Here is a 23,239-nt window from a genome sequence, read left to right as displayed (position 1 = left end):
TACAAACGGTTGGTGTCTGATTATCATTATTATTATTTTTTAAGTTGAATGACTGAACTCAACTAATGCCACTCAGTAAGTGTCTGAAAGCGGCATTTAAAGTGTTGAAATTCAGGCAACAGTGTTGAGGAAATATGGACTTTTCTGCAACGCAATTATGTGACAAGCAGAAATAGCTGAGTTTCTGATGTATTTTTGCCAGCAGACTTTTTGATCTTTAATGGAAGACAAGCTTAGAGGGTTTCTTTGTTCTGCAAAGCTGCTTGGTAACTTCCGCAAAACTTGTGGAGGTCTCAAATATGTGAAGTTCTGTGGCACTGAGAGATGTGGCCATGGTGATGATGGGCTGATGATTGGCCTAAATGATCTTGGAGGCCTTTGTCAACCTTAATGATTCTATGATCCTATGATCTCCTGGCAGATTTGTCTGAAATTAGCCAAAAACAAAGCTCTACAAGGAAAGGAAGGATAGGTGCATATGCATGCAGAATATGATTGCATAAATTTCATTTTGTGGTCCAAACGTTTGTGCTATAGCAGCACAAAGTGCCTATTACTGTACTGCATTTCATGCTCTAATGGCCGTGCACGAATAGCAATGTGATGGATCTTGGTGATGCTGGAAGCTGAGCTGGGTTCCGTATGCTTAGAGCAGCAAAGACATTGATAGATGATGCAGTTGTTCATGCCTACAGCATACCTTGCTCTGGAGATTTCTAGCTGTAAGCTGAAATAAATATCAGACTTCACTGCTGTGGGAATATGCCATGAAGTCAGGTTTGGTTACAGGGGAGCAGATCCGTGCTGCAGGAGGTCCATGGTGCTGCTGTGACTGGCAGGGAGGTGAGCTGTGTGCTGTCATGAGGCTGGCTCACCTGCTGCTCTTATCTTCAGATAGGAGACTGTACGCATACAGCCCTGGTCAAATCTGATGCTTAGCAAAGGTCGGGTAGGGAAAGATCGCTAACATGTTTAAAAATATCACAGCCCTGAGAAAGATCCTGCTTGTTTTGTTGTAGCTTTGAACAGCTGTGGAAACCGAGACTCCTACAGCAGCAATAGGTGCTGTTTCACTTCCAGCAGACCAGAACTGGCTGAGAAAGTAACAAGCGAAAGCGATGCCAGGAGCTGATGACTGGCAGTGAGCATTGGGTGTGAAGGTAGGGGGCTGTGGGAAGGACAGGACTGTGTGCCTGTGGCCATCCCATCAAGAGAGCTGGCCTGCATACATTTTGTGCCCCATGGCTCTCAGCAGCGCTGGTAGGTGTTGAAGCTAAGGCAGGAGTAGAAGGACTGTGAGGATGTGAGAGTGTGTGGTAGGATGATACACTCCTCTGGGCTGCTGTGATTTTAGGGGTGAGTGTCCTCTTCAGAAGCAACCGTCCCAAATACTGATACATAAATACTCATGTTTCTGGGGGAAGAAGGGATCTCTGTGTAGCGCTGAGAAAAGCATATAAGCCTTCCCAGCATTCCCTACTGACTGATTAAGGCAGCTTTCCTCTCAGGCAGATGGCAACTGAAGATTACTGTCAGAGGTAATTAGCTTTCCTTATGTACAGGCAAGGAAACAAAGGTGCATAAATCAGGGCACAGAAAGCCAGCGCAGGCTGACTGCCCCTAATAGTCAGCACTGCAACATGGGCTGTTGTGTCTCTTTATAGCACCAAGTCACTGTAACTATGACACAGAAACATGTAAATGAATGTGTGAAGTATTCTTTAAGAGCTGAGCTCCTGTGTAACAACCAACACAGCTGTGCTGTGAACAATTCCAGTTCTGAATTTGCCTTTTTGCCCACATCTTTGCCCTGAGTTCTTATTGTGAGTTTGGTTTCAGTGTTGTCTAAGGAAACATGCAATTAGTGGTACTCCTAATGCTGAAGTCAGCTACAGCTACATCAGTGAAAGCTCATGAGTTTTGAAAAACATCCTTTTTTACTTTTTATTATCTTAAAGAGTGAAGAATGCATTGTGATATGAACTGATTTTATTCTGCGATGTAGACTTTTTAGTAACTTTTCCCATTCAGCAAACATCAGTAAGATTTCACGTTCTGCATTACGTGTTCTTTAGAACCGTGTCTTTCAACTATGGTATGAATCTTGTAGCTGTGGAAATGCTCAGGTTAAGTACTGTTTGAGGATTGTATTTGGTGGCTTTTCCTATTTAAGACACATTTAAGAAATGAAACAAAGCACTAAAAGCCCGCAGGCACTCTGCTGCTACCTGTACAACCGTTCTTTGTTAGCTCAAAAACACTTTACACCCACAAAGCACTCTCAGCTATGAAGTTGCTGTCTGAGCTTTTCTTACCATGTGTGGTGTTGTTGGAGATATTTTTGAGCTTTAGTGGCAAGAAAATTAAACCGTGTGTAAAGAAAGCTCTTGAAAAAAAAAACCCTAATACTCGCAATATTTGAACTTCTCCAATTGCACAGTGTCTCTTTTGATTTAGTTTTTAGTAGTTAGCAGGTAAGGTGAGTTTTCTGATTAACTTTCATGACCCAGAGGCAACATTAATATATTCATTGCAGTGCTGAATTGAGAATACTGGAAATGTCAGGCATTCATGTTATCAAAGAAGCTGCTGAAACTGTTGGTGTCCTGAAGCTTGCTTACTTCTGATCTGTTAGGATCACTACCCTGGGAAGCTTGCAAGACCTGCTAGCAGTGTGGGGTAAGTGCTACCATTTGCCACCATTCCCCCACTCTCTCAATTAATTTAGCTTTATGCTTTTCACTGACTTGTTTTGCTACATTCCTGCTTCTACATTCTCGAGCTCTCCATTGGCACATATGTGCCCCAGCAGATGGATGTGCCAGCTCTGCTGTTAGGGGAAGATACCGTCCCAAAAACCTAGCTTTTGCTGGTGGGGGTGTTCATGGTGTTTGCTGATATTGTTATTTTTAAGCAGCAGAGGCAAGATGAAAAGCAGCATGGTGAAAAACAGTGACTACAGTTTTCTTGGAGCTATGACTGCATGTATGTTTTGTGCATTATTTCAGTGAAGGTGAAACTTCCATTCTGTATGCTAGCACAACTCTGTATGCTCACACCTCTTTGCTTGCCTGTTTATTCCATGCAAATCTCTGTAATGTAATCTCCACAAACTGACTGGTGAATTGAGTTGCGTGATTCCCAGTCGCTCTTGTGAGAGCTGAGATTAAGTCCCTGGCTCCAAATCAACCAGGGCTGGGTGTTTTGAACACTCTAGTATTGTTACAAGACAGGTGTACCTGAATGTGCGTGTATCACACAGATGGTAAAATTCTCTGATTGTTCCTTCTTTATCTAGATCAGTCGTGGTCTCTGGGGAAAATGTGGTGATCTGATATGGTTTGTAACTGAACCATTTTGAGACCTGCCTAATTTAGCTATTTCCAGCTTTTTTTTTTTTTTCCTTCTACCTCTCCCCACCTTTTTTATCTGGGTATCCAAAGGACTTGACCTTGAGCCTCTGATTCTGCAGGCACTCCTGAGATAACACCACTGGCTGTGAATGCAAGTGATGTTGTGGTGGGGTTTGTCTTTGTTAACAGTTTTCTGTTTTCTCAAGCTTTGTACGGTATATGTGTGTTTTCCTTAGTATGTTTGCTCACTTAAAAGGATCTGGAGAGGCAAAACTATCATGCTCTATTTCTTCAGGAGGAGCAGCTGTCCTAAGCAACAGAAGTCTTTTCAGGTTTGCATGTTGAGGTATAAGAAGAAAAGGACTTGAACTCCAGCCCCCGGAGCATGTTGCGAGACTTGTTTGTATTTGTCTTTCTGGAAGAAGATCTGAAGGAAAAGGAAAAAAATGGTCTGAAAAGGAGCCGTGTTGGCCCTGCAGAGTGTGGGAGGAGCCTGCATGAACTCAGACCTCCCATTCCCTCTGTGTTTTGCTCTATTGGGTACAGATTGACAATTAGAATGTGTAATGTATAAATAGGAGTCCATCTGAAGGCTGGCTAAAGCCTTCAGTATTAAATCCAGGAGAGTATAACAGAGCTGGGGAAATGACAGCCTAATAGTGATGACAGGACAAGGGGGAATGGCTTTAAACTAAAAGATTAGAAATTTAGATTAGATATTAGGAAGAAACTATTTATTCAGAGAGTGATGATGCTCTGGAACAGTCTGCGCAGAGACACTATGGATGCCTCATCCCTGGATATGTTCATTAAGCCTGGATGGGGCCCTGGGCGGCCTGATCTGGTAGGTTGGATTGTGGCAGAGGGATTGGAACTGGATCATCTTTAAGGTCCTTTTCAACCCTGGGCCATTCTATGATCATTCCATCAAGACTGTGTTATCTAATGTGTGTTTCATTTCTATTTATCATTTTAATTTTTGATGCAGTTAGAACTGGATTTATAGCGTTTGCTTTGCTTAAAGCTTTGAGAGTTGAGGAGGCAGAGCTATTACTGCTCAGCTTATATGTGCTTTGGATTTTACATAGGTTATGGGTTAGCTTTTGACAGAACTCAGAGGTTTTTGTGCTGCAGTAGAGCTCCATTGCTGCTGGGCATGGAGATAAGTTCTTTTCAGTGTTCACAGAATCACAGAATTGTAGGGGTTGGAAGGGACCTCCTGAGATCATCGAGTCCAACCCCCCTGCCAAAGCAGGTTCCCTACACCAGGTAGCACAGGTAGGCATCCAGGCAGGTCTTGAACATCTCCAGAGAAGGAGACTCCACCACCTCCCTGGGCAGCCTGTTCCAGTGCTCCGTCACCTCACTGTAAAGAAGTTCTTGCGCATGTTTGTGCGGAACTTCCTATGCTGCAGTTTCCGGCCGTTTCCCCTTGTCCTGTCTCCACTCACCACTGAAAAGAGTCCGGCCTCGCCATTCTGCCCCCCACACCTTAGATATTTATAGACCTGGATCAGGTCCCCTCTCAGTCATCTTTTCTCAAGGCTGAACAGACCCAGTTCACTGAGCCTTTCCTCATAGGGGAGATGCTCCAGGCCCTTCACCATCTTTGTGGCCCTCCGCTGGACTCTTTCCAAGAGATCCCTGTCTTTTTTGTACTGGGGAGCCCAGAACTGGACGCAGTACTCCAGATGAGGTCTTACCAATGCACAGGAAGAATTTAAAAATGATAAAGAGAAATTTTGGGGAAAGGCCTGTAGAGGGGCAGAACAGGCAGAGTGTATGAAAATTTGTTTCCAGCTGATGTGGTTTTTATTGCAGAAACTCGTCTTGTTCTCCTAGTCCTCATGTAGAGGTATAAATGTAGGCAAAGAAACTGAGAAAATGGACTTTATCTTATTCTTGATTGTGACTATAGGCAAGGTTTAGAAAATATACGAAATATTTGATACTTACAAAGCACCAATTTGATGAGAATCCAGGAGTTACTGTTTCTCTTCCTCCCTTCCAAAGCCACTGGTTGGATTTGGATCTCTGTAGGGCTGCCCTGTAACCCCAAGTTAGCGATGTTCATCTGTGCTGCAGGAGGTATGTTACTTGTTGGAATGAGCCCTAAGCCATTTTAGAACACTGGAATATTGTTTTCTTTCTTGAACGAGAAAAATTGAAAACAGCAAACCAACTGGCTCTTTAATGTTTTCAGTTTCGATTATATCTACACTGTGCCACAGATATGGATCTACACTGCACTGTGTCAACCTGAGTCAAAATATTAGAAAGATGTCAAGGGTCACCTACCAGCCCTACTGTAGTTTCAAGCTGGAGATAACATTTTCTGTCTCTCAGCAAGGCTAATTAGCTTGTCATCAAACCACTGCACCAAATGCTGTTACTGTTTAAGGGCACGTTCAGTGGTAGCTGATGCCTGTGTTCTGTTGTGTTTTGCACATCAGGGTTTTCTGGCAGGATACTCTGGCTCATGCTCTGCACTGCTGTTTTTCTCTGCAAAGCAGGTATAGCAGGTATTTGGTCTCAGCGGCAGTGAATTCAACATAGTTAGACCCCAAAGTGATACGTCTGTGAACCAATGTGCATCACTGATTGCTGTGGTACCTCTGAGCACAGGATCACAGCAGCCTGAGAGGCACGCTCTTTTTTGAATAGGTCTAAAAAAACCTCACAGTTATAATAACTGACCTAAGTCTAGTGCCTTCTTGCTTTCCAAGAAACAATCCAAAGAGTGAAAGCAACCTCTTTTTTTTCTGTCCTGTTCCTGTTTGTTTTTTCTGCTTCTATGCCTGCTGCAGGGCACCTAAGAGTGCTGCTGAGTGCCCAGGCAGACAGAAGAGGAGTAGACAAGGGCTGATGCCACTGAACAGATTTTGGAGAAACAGGAGGGAGGAGCAGGAGCCTGGGCCTTAGTGATAAGGCCAAGAATGAATCAGGTCATGCACGCCTTTGGAACATTTTGCTGAATTTTCCCTGTTGATAGCATAACTTATGGTTTGTGTTTCTTGCATGTGAGAGAAAGAGAGGCTACAAATTGACGTGTTACAGGTCTTGTCTGAAATGAACAAGGGCTTGGGTTTGGCTGGATCATGCCACCGTACTTGCTTTCTTGTATTTGAAGGTGCTAGTAGGGATAAATTGAGTGAGAGAGAGAGGCTGGAGATGATGGTTTGGGTGGGATGTGGGTTCTGTGTTGTCTGCTGTGTCCATAAACTCTGCCCTTTGCTGGGCCTACCTGGTAGGAAGAACTGCCTGAGATTTCTGGAAGGAATCCAACCTCTCTCCCAGCTGTCCCACATAAGTCAATGAAGATTGCTGGGTGAGAATATAATAGATGTTTTGACTGGACCTGAATTCCTTATGAACGCATTTTGGCTGAAGGATATTCTTGCTTGGGAAAGGTGTTTGGCATGTAAGTAGGGCTGGAGAATCATGTAAGAGCAAAAGAGAAGCGAACTGAAATGGCACTTGACTATGAAAGATAGAGCTGAAGCTGCTGTTCCCTGTTGTTTGATCCAGCTGGCAGGCATGCTTTGGTGAGGAATAAAAGTACTTATGTCTGCAGTTAAAAAACAAAAATGAAATAAAATGATAAACTTATTGCTGTCCCTCATAGTACAGAGTAGGACCCACCGTTAGTGGGATGGTGAAAGAGCAGGACACAAGCACTTAAGTCAATCTATTAACTCCTTCTCCATTCTGTTCTGAAGCATGTGCGGCCATGAAGAAGATCCGAGAAGGATACAGTTCCAGTCTGCACCTCCCTTAGGGGAAGTCAGCAGAAGCTATGCTTCAGGCTGTAGTAGCTGGTAAAAAGCAAAGGCTGGCTGTATCTACTAAACCACTGAATCTATGAAATGTTTCTATTTCTGTGCTACTGAATCTACTGGACACCACTGACTGTAGCTGAGTCCTTAGAGAAAAGACCATCTTGCTGCTACTTTACAGATCTTCTGCTGTTGTTGGAAAATAGAAAGCTTTACTGGTAGCTCCAAAACCCATTCTTTCTCTGGGAGATGACCATCTCTTCCCAAAGTAATTGGGATGCTATGGAAGTAAATGGCGAGTTCTGTGTGATGTTGGAGTGTGGAAGAAAGCTGTAGGATCCAGAGTCAGAAAAGTCTTTTCTACTGCTTAGACCATCAGTCAGAGAGATTAGGGCAGAAGGAGTATGAAAATGTATCTTCTGGAACAGGTGGAATCTTCAATTGCTACAAGCGATGTGATGTTGGAAGTCCCCAGTGCCATTTTGTCAGAGAAAAACCTTATGGTGTTGTGATTTTGCAGATCTGCAAGAGGAAGAATAACAGCTTTATTTTCGTATTAGGAAGGGCAGACTAGACAGAAGGCTTTTCCAGTTAAGGTACTGTTAAACTCAGCACTCCAAAACCAAATTATTGCTACAGGCTTAAAAATGTATTTTTAATTCAAAGTCACTTTGCTAGAATAATCCAATCTGCTCTTCTAATTTAAACTAATATTTCTGAGGAATTCTGTTTTATAATAATCTAACATTGAAAGGGAGCTTTGGAAATTGAGAAACTTCTTTTTGAAAGTGTGTAAGGGAAGACACTGGACTTACTCAGCCACAGCAGTACCTTTAAGACTACTGCAGTGCTATTTTATTGTCTGTTGTGGTATTTCCTGGAAAATAAGGGAAATAACGAACTATGCTGCATATGCTAAAGGCAAGAGCTGGATGAGTTAATGGTGAATGGTTATAGATGTAGCAGTAGAAATATATAGATGTGTTATAATATGCCCACATTTTGGCAACTTAACTTGAGAAAAATGATCATATGAGAGCGGTATCTTGTTTGTCATTCTGCTATGGGGCTATTTCATCACCTGTAAGTGCAGACCAAAAGGAAACAGTATTGCAAGGCCGGCAATCACAAGTACTTCTTTCTTTTTCTTTTTCCCCCCACTGTCCCTTTAAATTACAAGGTTCACTCCATGCACGTTTTGAAGCTTGCTGCCCTTCCTCCCCCACAGCTACAAGGGTAGGAATGTGAGGCCTGAGAGAGCTTTTTTTATGCTGTCAGTTAATTGCAGCAGCAAGAAGTTAAACTATCACAAGACTGGGTATGGAGCAAAGACTGTTTTAAGATGAGTAGTACTTAATTCAGTAGCAACCATTTTTTAGTTAAATATTTATTAATGGTTTACTTTACTAATCCTCTAGGGTCCTTAGTAAAATAACAAGGATGGATGGCAAAGCTTCCAGCATTATATTGCTGCTGGTTTAGTATTAAGCAGGAAAACAAAAAGAAGGCTTTATAGGAGTTATGAAGGAAGGGGATCATAATGTTGATCCTGTGGTTGTCTGATCAATCAGCTGTAAAAAAACAAAAACAAACCACCCTCTGTTAACAAGGGTGGATAGTGATAGGAAATGGGGGGGAATGGTTTTAAACTGAGACAAGGGAGGTTTAAGTTAGATATTAGGAGGAAGTTTTTCACACAGAGGTGGTGACGCACTGAACAGGTTGCCCAAGGAGGCTGTGGATGCCCCATCCCTGGAGGCATTCAAGGCCAGGCTGGATGTGGCTCTGGGCAGCCTGGGCTGCTGGTTGGTGACCCTGCACATAGCAGGGGGGTTGAAACCAGACAGTCATTGTGGTCCTTTTCAACCCAGGCCATTCTATGACTCTGTGATTCTGTAGCTGCCTTGCATGATTGTTCTTACCCTACAGTACAGCTCCATTAACTGCATGTGTAACTGTACTATGAAATAGGCTATGAAATACTGGCTCGTATCAGACACAGCACTTACAGAAGTAGCAGATTAAATAGTAGTGTAAATAAGGATGCACTTCTGGCAAGGGTGCTAGTTCCCTGCTTCCACCAAGGGGAAGAAAAAGGTGCCTTCTTATAGAGCTTACGTATCACATATCCAGTGCACCCCATGGCGGTTTGGTGGGGAGCTGGAGAAAGCATCCTCCTGTCCCAAAGAGGTGTGTGCTGATCTTGGAAATCTTGTAATTCCATAGCTGTTGGTCATGCCTAATTCTGTTAATGCCATTCTACTTGGCCAGGGTGGGAAGTTGAGCAGAAGTTAGTTTAGATTCCTGTTAAAAAGTGATCATTATTCTTTTTTTTATGCATCCAGTCGCTTGCTTGCTTTCAGAAAACTAGCAGTGTGCATGTTGGGTGCTTGCTGATATGCTGGCTTCCACACGTCTTTCATCGTGTGCTATTGGAGGCTTTTTAGTAAGAAGAGAGAATTGAATAGTAGAGTTCCAGACTTGCCCTTCTTGCTTTACTTAACCTTGGTCAACCTTGACCTAAAGACACCATGAGCCTGTCAGTTAGATAGATGAACTTAAATCTAGATGCCTAGTCTTGTAATGAGCAAGCTGGAACAAGACTGCATTTTACAACCAAAGCACATCTTTCCAATTCCATATTTTCTAGCATCTCTCACTATAGGAATTTTCTAGAGCAATATTTGTGTCACAGAAGTTTGTTTTTGCTTGACTAACTTTCTCTAACAGTCATCTATTTTTAAAAGGGGAAGGGAAAACACTGTCACCATTTAAAAATAAACTCATAATTTCTTCAGCAAATAAGGCAGCATTCCTATTTACTAAACCAGGTTAAGAAAGTCTTCACTTAAAAAAGGATTTCCTTGATTACAGAGCTGTCTCCTCAAAGCCCTGAGTGAAGCCAGGCATGGGGGGATGGGATGGTGAGGAGGCACTTACGTAATTAAAGACCATTCTGTGTTCCTAAGAGCTGAGTTAGAAACACCCTGAATGTATGCTTACAGTTGTGTGCATGTGCCAGAATGAATGTCCTACATAAGATGCTGAAAGTTGTTACTGATTCCTTATTATCTTGTTTGAAGAAGCATGATGACTTATTTTCAATAATGCTTTGCAGGCTCTGTCAGTATCTTTGTAAATACTTTAGAGGAGAATTATTTTTTTCCTTTCTGTGAATAGTACTGTTATGAACAGTATTTTTGATGCTAAGTGCTCCTTTACTGGGTAGCTTTGCCTTGTTACATGCAGCTTCGTCTGACCTGTCAGCAAGGTTCTCTGTCAATGGAGCTTTATCAATTTACACTGAAGTTGGTGAAATCAGTAATACAATCAGTTGAACTGATTGAATTAGGGGGTAAAATGTAAACTGTTGATTTCTACCTTAGTGGTATATTTTAGCAATTATTTGCAGAGTAGGGGGATGCAAGAATGCCAACAATCTTATGGAAAAAAAACCAAACAAACAACGAAATTGAACAGTATATTTTCCAAGTGAATGAGTCACTTTGTGCAGCTAATAAGACTAGACTAAAAAAGGTTGAAATGGTAATAGCTGCCTCCTGTGGTATTCCATCTAGAAGAGAGCAGGACAGCCTTGGAAGTATACTTGAGATCGACAGATTATAGCTTGCTCATTGAATGACTTTGTTACTGGTGGGTGCAAGATCATAAAACCTTGTCCCTGACCCTACAGTTCAATCTCTGCAAAGAATGTAGAAATAAAAAGAAATAATAAGGAAGTTATTGGTTTTCTGCACTCACTGTGACAAATGGGTCACTGATAGGTATTTCTTCAGGGTGGAATCTGTGAGTAGCAGTAGTTTGCTTTTTAAACATACCGCTTATGGATCGCTTCAGTTGTTCATACCTCAGCTTTTGTTGTCTTCATGCTCTTAAGTGCAAGCTTAAAATAACAGCAGCTCTAAATATTCCATGAAGGAATAGGGAATTGAAAAAAAAAAAAAAGAAAAAAGAAAAAAATTGCCCCTGAAATCCACATCAGAAAGCTAAAGGGTTTGTTTTGGAAAGCACAGCACTACGGTTGTTTGGATATGGCTTGCTTCTGTTGGAGACCTATTTGTTACCTTCGCTTTCAAATACATAAATGTGCAAGTAGGTGTTTATGCATTGTGTGCACTGAACCTGTTTTCCCTTACTGTGACGGGGGGAGTGGTCAAAATAATAGAAGAATATAGCTTGAGAGTAATATGAGTAAATTTCCACAGTAGTTTGTGGCCAGAATGTCTATTTTGGACTTTGAAGAGGGTTAAGCAACAACGATTCATTCATAGCTCCTGAAAGGGCAGCTCAGTCTGTTAAGATGTGAGCAATGCAGAACTTTTCCCCTGCGTGTCTGTAGGAGCACAAGCTTCTGGTATTTCTACTTTATCTTCTGGTTTTACTGATCTGTGCAATGAGGTAAAAACTTGACTTGAAAACCAAACATTTTCTCTGTTGCTTCTCCCAAACTTACCAGTTCCTAAGTACTTTCCACTGATTGGGCCTTAACTTCTCTCTCTTGCTGTACTATGCATAAATGTAGCATTCTTCTTTTATTAGGCAGTGAAGCCTGGCCTGTGTCAGGAGCTGGAGAATGAGCAGGGTATGAGGGTGTGAGCAGGCAGCTTCAGTGCAGCTTTAAATGGCCAAAGCTGGACTTTAAGGATATTCAGTAGTCCTTTAGAAGCCAGCAGCAGTTTGTGGCAGATTCATCAGTGTCAGCCTATCTGCGTCCTGCAGAGTGTGCATGCTGGTTTGACTGTGTAATTATGAAAAAGACAGTGGGAGGGGTAAGAAGGAAGAGAAGAACAGGTAGCTGCAAAGGCTATCTTCTGTCTTGTGAGGCTGATTTCTTTGGGATGCCGGTGGGCAAAGTGGAGCTCTGGCTCTGACACACCTCTGGAAGAACCTGTCTTTCTGCACAGTCTTTAAAGTGAACCTAAAGTGAGCCTTTCTCAGTATTTGTGTCACTGTGCAGAGTAAGCTTGTGTGTTAGATGCAGAGTAACATTCAACTCCTGTCACTGGGACTCAGTTTGAGAAATCAAATTCTCAGTTTGAGAAACTGTCGAGTTTGTGGTGATGGAGACTGGCTGTAATAATAGTGGTTTCCTTCCATAGGTTGCAAGATGTTGCATGAAAGTTCATTTTGATATTGTAACTTGGATTTAAATTTCTTGTTTTCTTTCTTATTTCAGGTCTACCAGTCATGAAACGAATTCTTCTGTTTTTCATCCTGGCTGCTGCAGTTATGTATGGTATATTGCATGGAAATCTGTGGAGAAATAACTTCTACTGGTATGGTGACACTTTGTTTGCTTATAGTGCAAATACCCTCATGGCTGTCTGAGATATGTGGCTGTTAGTAATATGTTGCTGAACAGTTGTCTATGAGTAATAGATAGAAAGTATGATTGGTGTGGGTGTATGTGTGTTTCTGTTTTTTTTCTGTTATGTGTTCTTTGTTTTTTGGTTTTACTTTTTTGTGGGTAGAGTGAGGGAATGAATGTGATTGCTCTGTCCTGCCACCCTTCCTCTCATATCATTTTTAAGCTTAGCAGACGACGTACAGCTAGATTTATGGAGAGTTAAAGTCCGCAAAGATAGGAAGCCACTCCGAGTTCCATGAAAATAGGTGCTCCTGTGATGAGAAAGGTCTCATCTATGTGCCATGTGTCTGCACTGTGTCTGCTCCTGCCTTGCATGTTTAGTGTTGGCTTGCTACCATAGATAAATGACATGGGAGTGATCTGCCCCACACATGAGAATGAATATCTGCATGCAGAATGACCACCTTCTTGCAAAACTGAAGCTTACAAAGTCCCATAGACAAAATTCTGGAAGGTGAGCCCTTGCTGTCTCCAGGGCACACATGACAGGTGGCCTGGGACCTAAACTTATTGCAGAAGCTGAGCTTCCGTTGGAGTTTGCACTGGTGTGACCAGAGTTCTGCTTGTGTTATGAAGACTATCGTGATAGCCAAACATTACTGTTAAAAGCTTACTTGTGTTTATCTCACTTAGAGCATACATTTGATAAGAATGGCTCTCTGTTGTGGTTTCTGTATATAGCAAACCTCAGTATTACACCATTTCCCCTTTTGCAGGATTAGCTTTTATGGACAGACTTCTTCTGTGAGGGGTCCTTCTTCCAATGAGGCTAGTGGAGTTACCCAGTAAGTTCAGCAGCTGAGTGTTCTTTGTGTGTGGTCTTGTTTTTGTGGGTTTTTTTTCTTCTTTTTTTTTCCCCCGTCTGTTTTTTGGGTAAGTGGGAGGGAGCGAGTCTAAAATCCATAGCCTCGGTTCAATTGATCTTTGTATAACTGTGCCCATGGAGTATTATGAACATAATTGTAGCATGACTGGCAGAAAGGATCCTAGAATTGTTTTGAGTAGGAAAGCACCTTCAATGGTCATCTAGTCCAACTCCTCTGCAATGAGCAGGGACTTTACAGCTAGGTCAGGTTGCTCAAAGGAATTTGCTCATATTTCCAGTGTTTGTTTAATATTTATGGCCACTTAACTGTGGCTATCTGTAGAAAGCAGAAAATTGTTGAAAGGATGTTTGTTTACAGCTTCCAAACTTGCACAATGCAGAGTTAAATATGAGTTAAAATTACAGATGAGAGCAATATATGTGTTTAATTTTAGGAAGCAATCAGGGGTGTAGTTCATTTGTATGATATGGAAGTGCTTGTATAAGCAAATCCTGTGCTGGTAAATTCCTGCAATTAGGTTTATGAGTCAAATGACAGCCTGTGCTAGAACTTGAAAGAAGGTCTCCGTTACCTCTGAAGCTATCTTGCAAAATGCTGTCTGTGAGGCTGGTGCTGGAAAGCAATGAGCTGACCAGCTGATCCATTTCACAGGATGCTTTCTCGGTGTCAGTATTCATGTGACAACTTGAGGTTACTGAAAGCAATTAACCTTAATGGTCTGTATGACTTGTGGCTCTAATGTGGTGTTTTCATCCTTCTGTTCCTAATGCAACCCAGACGCAGGCTTTGCTCTCACTGAACTTTACCCTCCCTTCTGAGCTTCATGTTCTTGAAGAAGCAAAAGCGCTGAGCTGGGAACGTGTCTAGAAATATAAGTCTTGGCTTTCTAGCCTCATTATGAGGGAATGACTTATATTCATGTAATTTAATTTTCCTTGAAGCACCCTACATGGTTCCCCTCTCCTCTGAGGTTCCAACTCTCTGAGGATAGCTGGTGCAGCTATCTTGTAGGCTGCAGGGGTGATTCAACTGAGGTGTGCTGCTTCTCTCCAGGTAGGTCTGAGATCCTGAGAACCTCTGATGATGGCTACTTTAGGTGCTACCTGTCAAAGGAGGCTGTGGGCCCTTGGGGCAGCACTGTGCAATAAAAGCCTTACTAGTGACAATAATCATATCACAATCAGGAGGACCCATCTTTGTGATACCAGCAAAGGCCACGCTTTCCCATTTGCACAGTGTTAACTGGGTAATCAGCTTGCTGGTTTTGGTTGTCCAAGCTTCCCTACCTTGTTGTCGCTATCTATTACTCTTTTTGTTATGTCTTTGAAATTCTTCTCTTGTAGGCTGCCACCTACGGCTGTGGAGAGAAGGAACGCACTGGACACTTGTCTTCTGAAACCAGCATTTGAATCTTTACTGGAGTGAGTACTCTGTGAGAAGGAGTGGGGAGATGGAAAGGTGGTACTGACTTAGGTAGAAATATTTGTAATTTATGTGTTCTGGACTGTTTCACATTTTGATTTTTGTAAGTACATCCTTGAGTTTGTATTCATTTATTTTGTTTTCTTTTTGGGCTGTGCCACATTGTTTAGGTTGTCGTCGTTCAACATCAGAGTGATACAGCACAAATGACTCAATTTGCTCCTGTATATACTGCTTAAATAAATACCATTTCATGTATTGCAGCTAGTAACAGTGAAACTACTTCCTTGATCAAAAGACAAGCCCTTATTTTTTCTTCCCTGCTCATGTTTTTCTCATAGAAGAAACCTTTGCATCCAAGACTAAGACTCAGCTATTTTGCTGTTAAGAGCCTCAAATTAAAATTAAGGATTTTTTTGATAGCTAAGCACTTCTTTAGCAATCAGGAGCCAGACAAGTTTTGAAAGTCTTTTCATTTTTTTTTTTCCCCCAAAGAGAAGAGTATGAAATGTGCAAAAAATTCATTCAGTCTTTAATGAAATAGGATTCCCCCCCCCACCCCCAACTTTTAGTGGATTTTTAATTTTAGTGGAATTCAGTTTTCATGAAGCTTGGAGTAGTCCACAGCTTTGTTCCTCTGATGGGTGCTGCTGAATTGCATGTAGCTGTCCTTTGCTTTAAGATAACAGAAGAAACTTCCCTTGAGTAAGAAGCATTCAACTGAAAAGTAGAGCTTCTACCAAAAAACAATGGAGATGTCTGATCTCAGAAGTGCATCCAAGGTGTCTGTGAGGAAATGCTGGTAGTTTTTGTTATTAGAAGTGTGTCTTAAAGATCAAAGAAGCGCTGCAGGAGCAGAAGCAGACAAGGCATATTGTTGGCTTTGACTTTGTGTTTTATCTGAGCAAGCATTGAGTGTGGCCCGAGAAAAGCTTGGGAAGATGTTTAGATCAAGTTTTGGCCAAAGGGCTCTTAAAATATGCCTTTTTTTTTTTTTTTTTTTTTTCTCCTTTTTGTGTACAATAAAATAGTACTTTAATAGCACTGAATCAAAGAACATTCAAGGATCATGAGCTTTCTCCTTCTCAAAGCTTGTTATCCCTTAGTCTGTGGGTCTTGCTTAGCTGCTTGGCTCAGAGACTGACTGAGGTTCCTTGCCTACTGCGTTCCCAGGCTGTCCTGGTGACAGGCACAGCAGGGTAGATCAGCTCCTGATCAGAGAGGCAGGGAAGGACTTGGAAATGCATACTTCACTTCTGGAGGGAGGTTCAGAGTGAGAACTGAGTATCTTCGATATTTCCATAGCTCCTTTACAGCAATAGCTTCTGTGAGCTGAAGATCTGGTCTGTGCACTTTGTAGTAGCCTGAGGGTATTCAGGGGATGTCTGACCTGGCTAAATTGTTGGAAAAGAACCAGCGCTAGAAGAGCTAGAATTAAGAATCCCTTTGCAGTAGGTAAATTATTCATTATGGCTAAACTTCCCAGCTGCTTTTGAACAGCAAGGCAAGTTATTAATTTAGTATGGGCATTTAGTGCATAATGTCTCAAAATTAGCTGATCTGCTTGGTTAACCTATAGCCCAGTTTTTGGTATGTGTAGTTTTTGTTGTTTTTATTCTTGCATACCTTCTGAATATGTGGAACTTAAAGAATGAAACACTTGATTTATGAGACTGCTAGAGGAAGGTGTGTGTATACAACTGTTAATATTCTTAATGGAGTAGCAAGTCATGTGCTGCTTGTGGCAGCACTCCATTTTTCTCCCTGTAGCTGCATACTTGTGTTTACATTTTAATACATTTTTTAAGACCTAGTATGCAGGATCATTGAAAAGTCAGCTAGTTTGATGAGCAGAAGTTGACTTAACTATGAGGTGAATCTGAGGGCATGGTAGCATGCGGCAGGATTTGGATTGATTCATTCATTTGTCTCAATATTAGGCAGATAGAATAATAGAGTCTCTTCCCTGCTGTAAAACAACCCTTGGCTGTGGCTATTGCCTTTTGAAGAAGTGACCTTTTCTTGATCTTGCATGCATCTTGATGCCTTCCTGTTCCAGTTTGCAGGAGCAATGTGTTTTTTGAGGGAAATCTTGTGATTCCCATGCACTGTGCTTCCCACTGCAGAGCAATTGTGGCACGCATGGAATAGTCTCCTTTCAGACAGTGCTGTGTCACAAGGTGTGCTGCAGGAACGTACCCTTTGTAGGTGGGACTCTCCTAATGTTAATCCAAACCAAAATGGAAACTTCATACCTTTTTGCTGTGTGAGTCTACTCCTATTGCGCCCAACTACTTAATAATGTCAATGCAGCCATAAAGTGACCTTTATTTGAAATTGGTGCACTTCTCCTCAAGAAACCAGCATATTTGAGATAATATTTTCAAGTTAAAATGTGGAAACTGCTCTAAAATTAATGCCTCCTATTTTGTTATGTTGGCCCACACTGTCAGAGGCAGATGATGGCAGTACCTTCCCACCAATATTCCCTTACATGTTGTTGTCGTGTGACAGATCGCTGCAGAGGGGCAGTCTGATAGAATGTTATCTGACATGGGAGTGCAGATGAAGCAAAGGTATGGAATTGAATTCCTCTATCTGGGAAAAGTGTCTCCCATTGGCTTTCACTGACACTTGATGAACGTTTCTGGAGACCAAACAGTGCATTGCCACTGAGCACAACAAGGCAATGGATGGTGCATTTCAGCACTGGTGACAGCAGCAGTGGTCACCTCCACAAGTAGAGATTTCACCTGCAGTATGCAGGCTCGTGTTCATCACTGGTGAAAATGTGTAGCTAATGGTGTTGACTGCTGAAAAATACTGTTCTATTGCTGAGAACTGTTTCTGTCAAATATTGTTATTGTGCTCCTTGTATCTGTTGTAATTTCCATGGAAATTATTAGGAGGCATTACTTTTGGAGTGACCTGCCTCAAGTCCTGTCCTTTCTTATTTTAAACATTGTATATAATAATAATTTTTATGTTTTTCTTGCTGTCCGTATTGCTTTTCTTCCCCAGCATTATTAGTTACTTTTTACCCCAGAAGTAACTAATTGTTTTACTGGGTTACAGTTTCTATCAAATATGCTGTTTCATGGTGTGAGCTCTTTCACTGCACAGAATTTTAATGAATTTACATAATTTATACTAGCAGAGAGGGCCTTTTATCTCACTCCCTAGAGAATTTGTCATCATAAAATCTTCCCCTTTTCTGCCATCTGTTTTATTTCCCTGTGATCGTGAGTTTTTGTTTAAAACTTGATGATACTTACCTGTTTCAAGTGGGGGAAGAAAATATTTTTAAAAGCAACTACAGGCATTATTAGCTTATTCAAATACATCATGTGGCATTCTGAAACTTCCTGTGTTTTATTTTCTCTTCACTAGTGTTGACAAAATATACCCGTTCCTGTGTGCCAATGATTTTATCAGAGTAGCAGAGTTCCATGGAAGTGATAAGTTCGAGCTACCTTATGGAATAAAGAGAGCAGGTTTGTGTTCCTTGTCTAGCTGGGTTTTCTGTTTTTGTTTTTTAATGGAAACACCTACATGTCAGGTAAGGCCATCTCAGTCTCCGGGCCTGGTATTTCCTTCTCACTGATGTTAGTGCTTTTGGGACACCTATGTCACCTAATGTTTTTGCTTCATTTCTCTGACTTCACACCTTCTGTCTCTTAACAAATGAAGTGCTGCAGGGAAGAGAATTCTCCCTCTTGTGAGAGAAGCTTCAGAAAGGTGGGAGTGAGGGAGGGTGGAGTTTATTCAACTTCCTTTCCTTGGTAGGTGGGCTGAAATGCTGAAGATAATTAGCTAATGCTTTGTTAGGGAAAACTTCAGCTGAGTGAGAGTGAAGGTTCAATCAGAAAACCAAAGCTGAACACCAGGGTCCAATTGAGGTAGATGCTCTCCCACTTGAGGTAGTTAGGGCAGATACATCAGCAATTTTTCCCTTTTACAGGGCTTCTCCCACTGAGGGGTGTCACTGGGACTGCAGAGGGTAGTTCCACCATTTGTGTGGCTGCTGCACCCATGCAGCATTTGCCTACTTACATCTGTGTTGGTTGAGATAGAGTAGATGGGGTTGGAGAACCCAGGCATTAGGTATCCTTTTGGAAAGGGCTGTAAATCTCGAGTAGCCTCAGAGTTTAACATTGATCAGTGCACTCAAATTTGCACCCGTGCAAATTTGGGCATAAGCCTATTGCTTTGCCCTCTATCAGTGTAACAAGAATAGTGCATTTTCTTGCTCCTCTGGAATAGTGATGTGGAAAAATACATTTGAAATTGAGAGTTGTTCAAACTCTGTTAGTGAGAAGCACGTGAGTGTCCAGCAGGCATGTGCCTATGGGGTTGGGCTGGAGAGGTGCTTCTGCCCATATTTCTTAGTGAGCACAGACTGGTTGGATATCTTCTCCCAAAATGTGTACTACAGTTTCTGTCCTTAGCTGAGTGGTCAAGGCTGCATCTGCTTCAGCTGAAGGTGGGAGGAATAAAAAAAAGGTCATGAAATCTCTTACTTACTCGTAACTGGAATGGTTTTGAGTGCAAATCCTACGCTGTCTTCCAGCAGTGGAATGTGGAGTCAGGAAAAGCCTCCAAGAGAGCAGCTCTGATAAACTTGAATTTTTGAAGAGGTTTTGAGTTCTTTTGAATAATGCATAAAAAAGTGCATGAAAAGGCTGTAGTCATGTTGCCATACTTACTTTTTTACTGCAAAGCACTGAGTGTTTTAAAATTTTCTCTGTATTTGCTTTCTAGAACAATTTTTTCGTTTAGCCCTTTCGAAACTGCAAAACTGTGGACTGTCCAACGAAGACGACAGGTGAGATGTTCTTTTTCTACTGGTTTTGTTCCTTGCATTTTCAATATTTGGTATTTATCTGAAAAATGTCAGTGATGTTATCCTGAATTTATTTGAGTTCAGTACAGTGCGAATCTAACCAGATTGTCCAACCTGTATTTAACTGATTCCAAAGTTTAAATAAGTTCAGTTTTAAACAATTATAGTACCAACATTCAAAAACAATATTTTCAATGAGGGAGCTTAAAATTCTGGATTTTTTTTCCTAAGTGCTTTAGCATTTTGCTATGTGAACCCAGTTTGAACTTTTTCTAGTCCTTCTATACTCAAGAAAAGTGAAACTTACACCTTTAAAAATTGTATATGATCTCTTTTGAAGTCATTACTGGTGTAAGTAGATTACTTATACTATCTTTGCATAACTTAAATATTTTCAGAAGACTGGAGATTGACTGTTTCTAAACAAAAAATCTTACCCAAATCCCCATGTTACTGCATCTGCTGTCCTGGTGCAAACACTTACTCATATGTATGTTCAGCTTCCTTTTCCCATAAATGACTTCATTGTATTTCCAAAGGAGTCTTATGCAGCCAGGAAAGATCTTTCCTGGCAGTTTGGGAGTAACCAGAATTTGGCACAGAGTGGAGCATGCCCTTGATAACTCATTTTCCATTTGTTAGATTGTCTTGTTTGAGTCTTGGATAGAAGCCGCTTCTGCTAAGATTCTTTATGTTTGGTTCTTTTTTTTTTTTTTTTTTTTTTGAAGGTTGTTTTTTTTTGTGTATATGTCTGTTTTCTTTTGCTACTTTTTTTTTTTTTTCGAGGTAGGGTGATAGGGTTGGCAAGTCTACTAAAATCATATGTTTACCAAGTGACACAAATGATTTCTTAGACATGCAGTCAAGCAAATCATAGAATGACCTGGGTTGGAAGGGACCTTAGAGATCATTTATTTCCAACCCCTCCCTGCTGTGGACAGAGTTGCTAGCCACTGCATTGGGCTGACCAGAAACCCATACAGTTTGACCTTGAACACCTCCAGGGAGGAGGCATCTGCAACTTCTGTGGGTAGCCTGTTCCAGTGCCATACATTCCCTAAATGAAATATTTTCCACTATCATCTAATATAAATTTCTCCTGTTTTAGTTTAAAACTGTTCCCCCTTGTACTATCACTATCAAACCATGTAAAAAGTCAGTCTCCCTCCTTCTTACAAGCTCCCTTTAGATACTAGAATGCCACAATGAGGTCTCCCTGTAGTCTTCTCCAAGCTAAACAAGTTCAGCTCCCTCAGCTTGTCCTGGTAAGACAGGTGCTCCAGCACTCTGATCATCTTTGTGGCCCCACTCTTGACCTGTTCCAACATCTCCACATTTTTCCTGTGCTGGGGACTCCAGGCCTGGACACTGTACTCAATACAGGGCCTTGAGAGAGTAGAGCAGAAGGAGACAATCACTTCTGTCTTTATGCTGTCCACCTCTCTTTTGATGCAGCCCAAGATACTCTTTGACTTCTTCTGGGCTGCAAGTGTGTGCTGCTGGCTCAGGTCCAGTTTTTCATTCACCAGGACCCCAAGTCCTTCTCTTAGGACTGCTCTCAATACATTCTTCTCCATCTGTATACATAGCAGCTGGTGGGATTGCCCCAGCCCATGTGCAACATCTTGCGCTTGGCCTCTTTCAATCTCATTAGACTCACATGGACCCACGTTTCAAGTTTGACCAGGTCCATTTGGATGGCATCCTTTACTTCTGTTGGATCAACTGCACCACTCAGCTTGGTGTTGTTCACAGTCTTGCTGAGAGTGTGCTTCATCCCACTGTGTCACTGATAAAGATATTAAGGAGTACTGGTCCCTTGGGGGACACCACTCATCACTGGTTTCCACCTGACATAGAGTTGCGGACCACAACCCTCTTGCTAAGACCATCCAACGAATTCTTTATCTATTGACAAGCCCAAATCTATATCTCTCCAGTTTAGGGATGTAGTGTGAGACCATGTCAAGGGTCTTGCAGAAGTCTGGGTTCATGATATCAATTGTCCTTCTCTGATGCACTGATGCTGTCACTCTATCATAGAAGGTCAGCAGATTGGGCAGACAGTCTCCCCTTGGTGAAACTGTGCTGGCTGTCTTGGATCACCTCATCTCCTACATGCCATAACACAGCTTCAAGGAAGATCTGCTCCATGATCTTCCCAGGCACAGACTTGAAGCTCACCAGCCTGTAGTTGGTGAGTTTTCTCTTGAGAAAACTTGAGTTTTCTTTTTTCCCTTTTTTAAAAATGAGTGATGTTTCCATTTTCACAGTCACCGGGAGCTTCACCTGACAGCCATGACTGTTAAAGTATGACGGAGGGTTGCCTGGCAACTGCATTAGTCAGTTCCTTTAGGACCCTGGGATTGCGCGTCCTTGGCCCCGTAGGCTTGTACGCATTCAGTCTCATGATGTGGTCTTGGCCTTGCACTTCTCTTACAAAGAAAGGGACTCTGTTCCCTCCAGCCACCACCCAAAGATTCAAGGATGTGAGAAGCATGACTGCCTGACTGACAGGAAAGAATGCATTGGGTCTCAGACTTGTCCATGTCTGTTGTAGTCAGTTTTCCCTTCTCATTTATGGGAGAAGTGGGGGAGAGAAACCTGAGAAACTGCCTTATACTGGGATAACATGCAGAATACTTAATATGGTTGGTTGCAAATAGTGCTGAAATTGGTTGTACTTGGTTTTGTCTGTGCTTTTTTTTTTTTTTTTAATCAAGAAGATCAAACAGAAGATTGTTGCTTCAAATCAAATGACCAGTTTAATTTAATTAAACCTAATTGCAATATGAAAAGTAATTGGTGTTCAAACCCAAAGGTTATCATGTTTTTAATACTCATTTGTCATTTTTTTCACCTACTGTACTCCTTTCTTCCTTTGTGTTAAGTATCAAATTCTAGGATGTTTGGATTTACTTTCAAGTTCAGAAGAGTGGGGCAAAAACAACCTACAAAAACATTAACTCAACACCTGTGCTTTAACATGAGTAGGATAATTGGGTAAACCTGCATAGAGGTGACTGAGAGAGGCTAGTCTTGAATGACAGTGCCAAAGGTTGTATTAGAAATCTACTGAAATCACAAGTTGAGCACTAATAATTTGGGCTGTAACAAACCTTGTAGTACAGCATGAAGTCTCTTAAATTGTACCATCTGCCCTGTGATACTTTGAATGTAGGTTCTTCATTTGAAACTGAGGTATATTTCGAATTTCTGGGAAGTGTGATTCGTTTTATTAATAGTAATATGCTTGAGTTGGTACTGAAGCAAAACTGCAGTGGTGTAGATGTATTGAGTGTTCGATGACAACATTCAGTGTGTTTGTTCTTAATCATTTCTTGTGTGCAGCAATGATATAGCATGAATTACTTGGGGGGAAAAGAAGTATACATTTATCCAATATACAGTGGCTTTTGAAAAGGAAAAACTTTGGGAATTGTTCCTAACCATGTTGTCCAGCAATAGAATTATTAGGCAGTTCTGTATTGCTGTCATTTGACAGCATAGCAACCATATTTTTCTGTGAACTTTTTTTGGGATGGGGAACCTACTGTAAAGTATTTTAACAGACATTGGGCTGATATGAACATCAGATGTTGCACATCAGTACAGCTCGTGTACATACA

The 23,239-nt window shown here is 41.6% G+C and overlaps 1 protein-coding gene across 9 annotated transcripts in view; it reads left to right on the top strand.

The window, feature by feature from the left end:
* ST3GAL6 (ST3 beta-galactoside alpha-2,3-sialyltransferase 6) overlaps positions 1-23,239 on the top strand; it is a 42,856-nt gene that overhangs the window by 6,623 nt on the left and 12,994 nt on the right. For 8 of the 9 annotated variants that reach the window (XM_042866674.1, XM_042866677.1, XM_042866675.1 and 5 more), the window contains 5 exons: positions 12,327-12,426; positions 13,235-13,303; positions 14,689-14,766; positions 18,158-18,261; positions 19,529-19,592. In XM_042866674.1, coding sequence (XP_042722608.1) covers positions 12,338-12,426; positions 13,235-13,303; positions 14,689-14,766; positions 18,158-18,261; positions 19,529-19,592 — 404 coding nt within the window. In that variant the 5' untranslated portion in view covers positions 12,327-12,337. Of the gene's footprint in view, positions 1-2,605; positions 2,680-12,326; positions 12,427-13,234; positions 13,304-14,688; positions 14,767-18,157; positions 18,262-19,528; positions 19,593-23,239 lie in introns of those variants that run through there. The other variant, XM_042866676.1, reaches the window with a different exon arrangement.

This window comes from Lagopus leucura, unplaced genomic scaffold (genome assembly GCF_019238085.1).
Source record: "Lagopus leucura isolate 7727_CA_CO unplaced genomic scaffold, USGS_WTPT01 Super-Scaffold_100001, whole genome shotgun sequence".
Classification (NCBI taxonomy): Eukaryota; Metazoa; Chordata; class Aves; order Galliformes; family Phasianidae; genus Lagopus; species Lagopus leucura.
The sequence above is the reverse complement of the archived record's forward strand: the minus strand, read 5'-3'. Positions and strand labels throughout refer to the sequence as shown.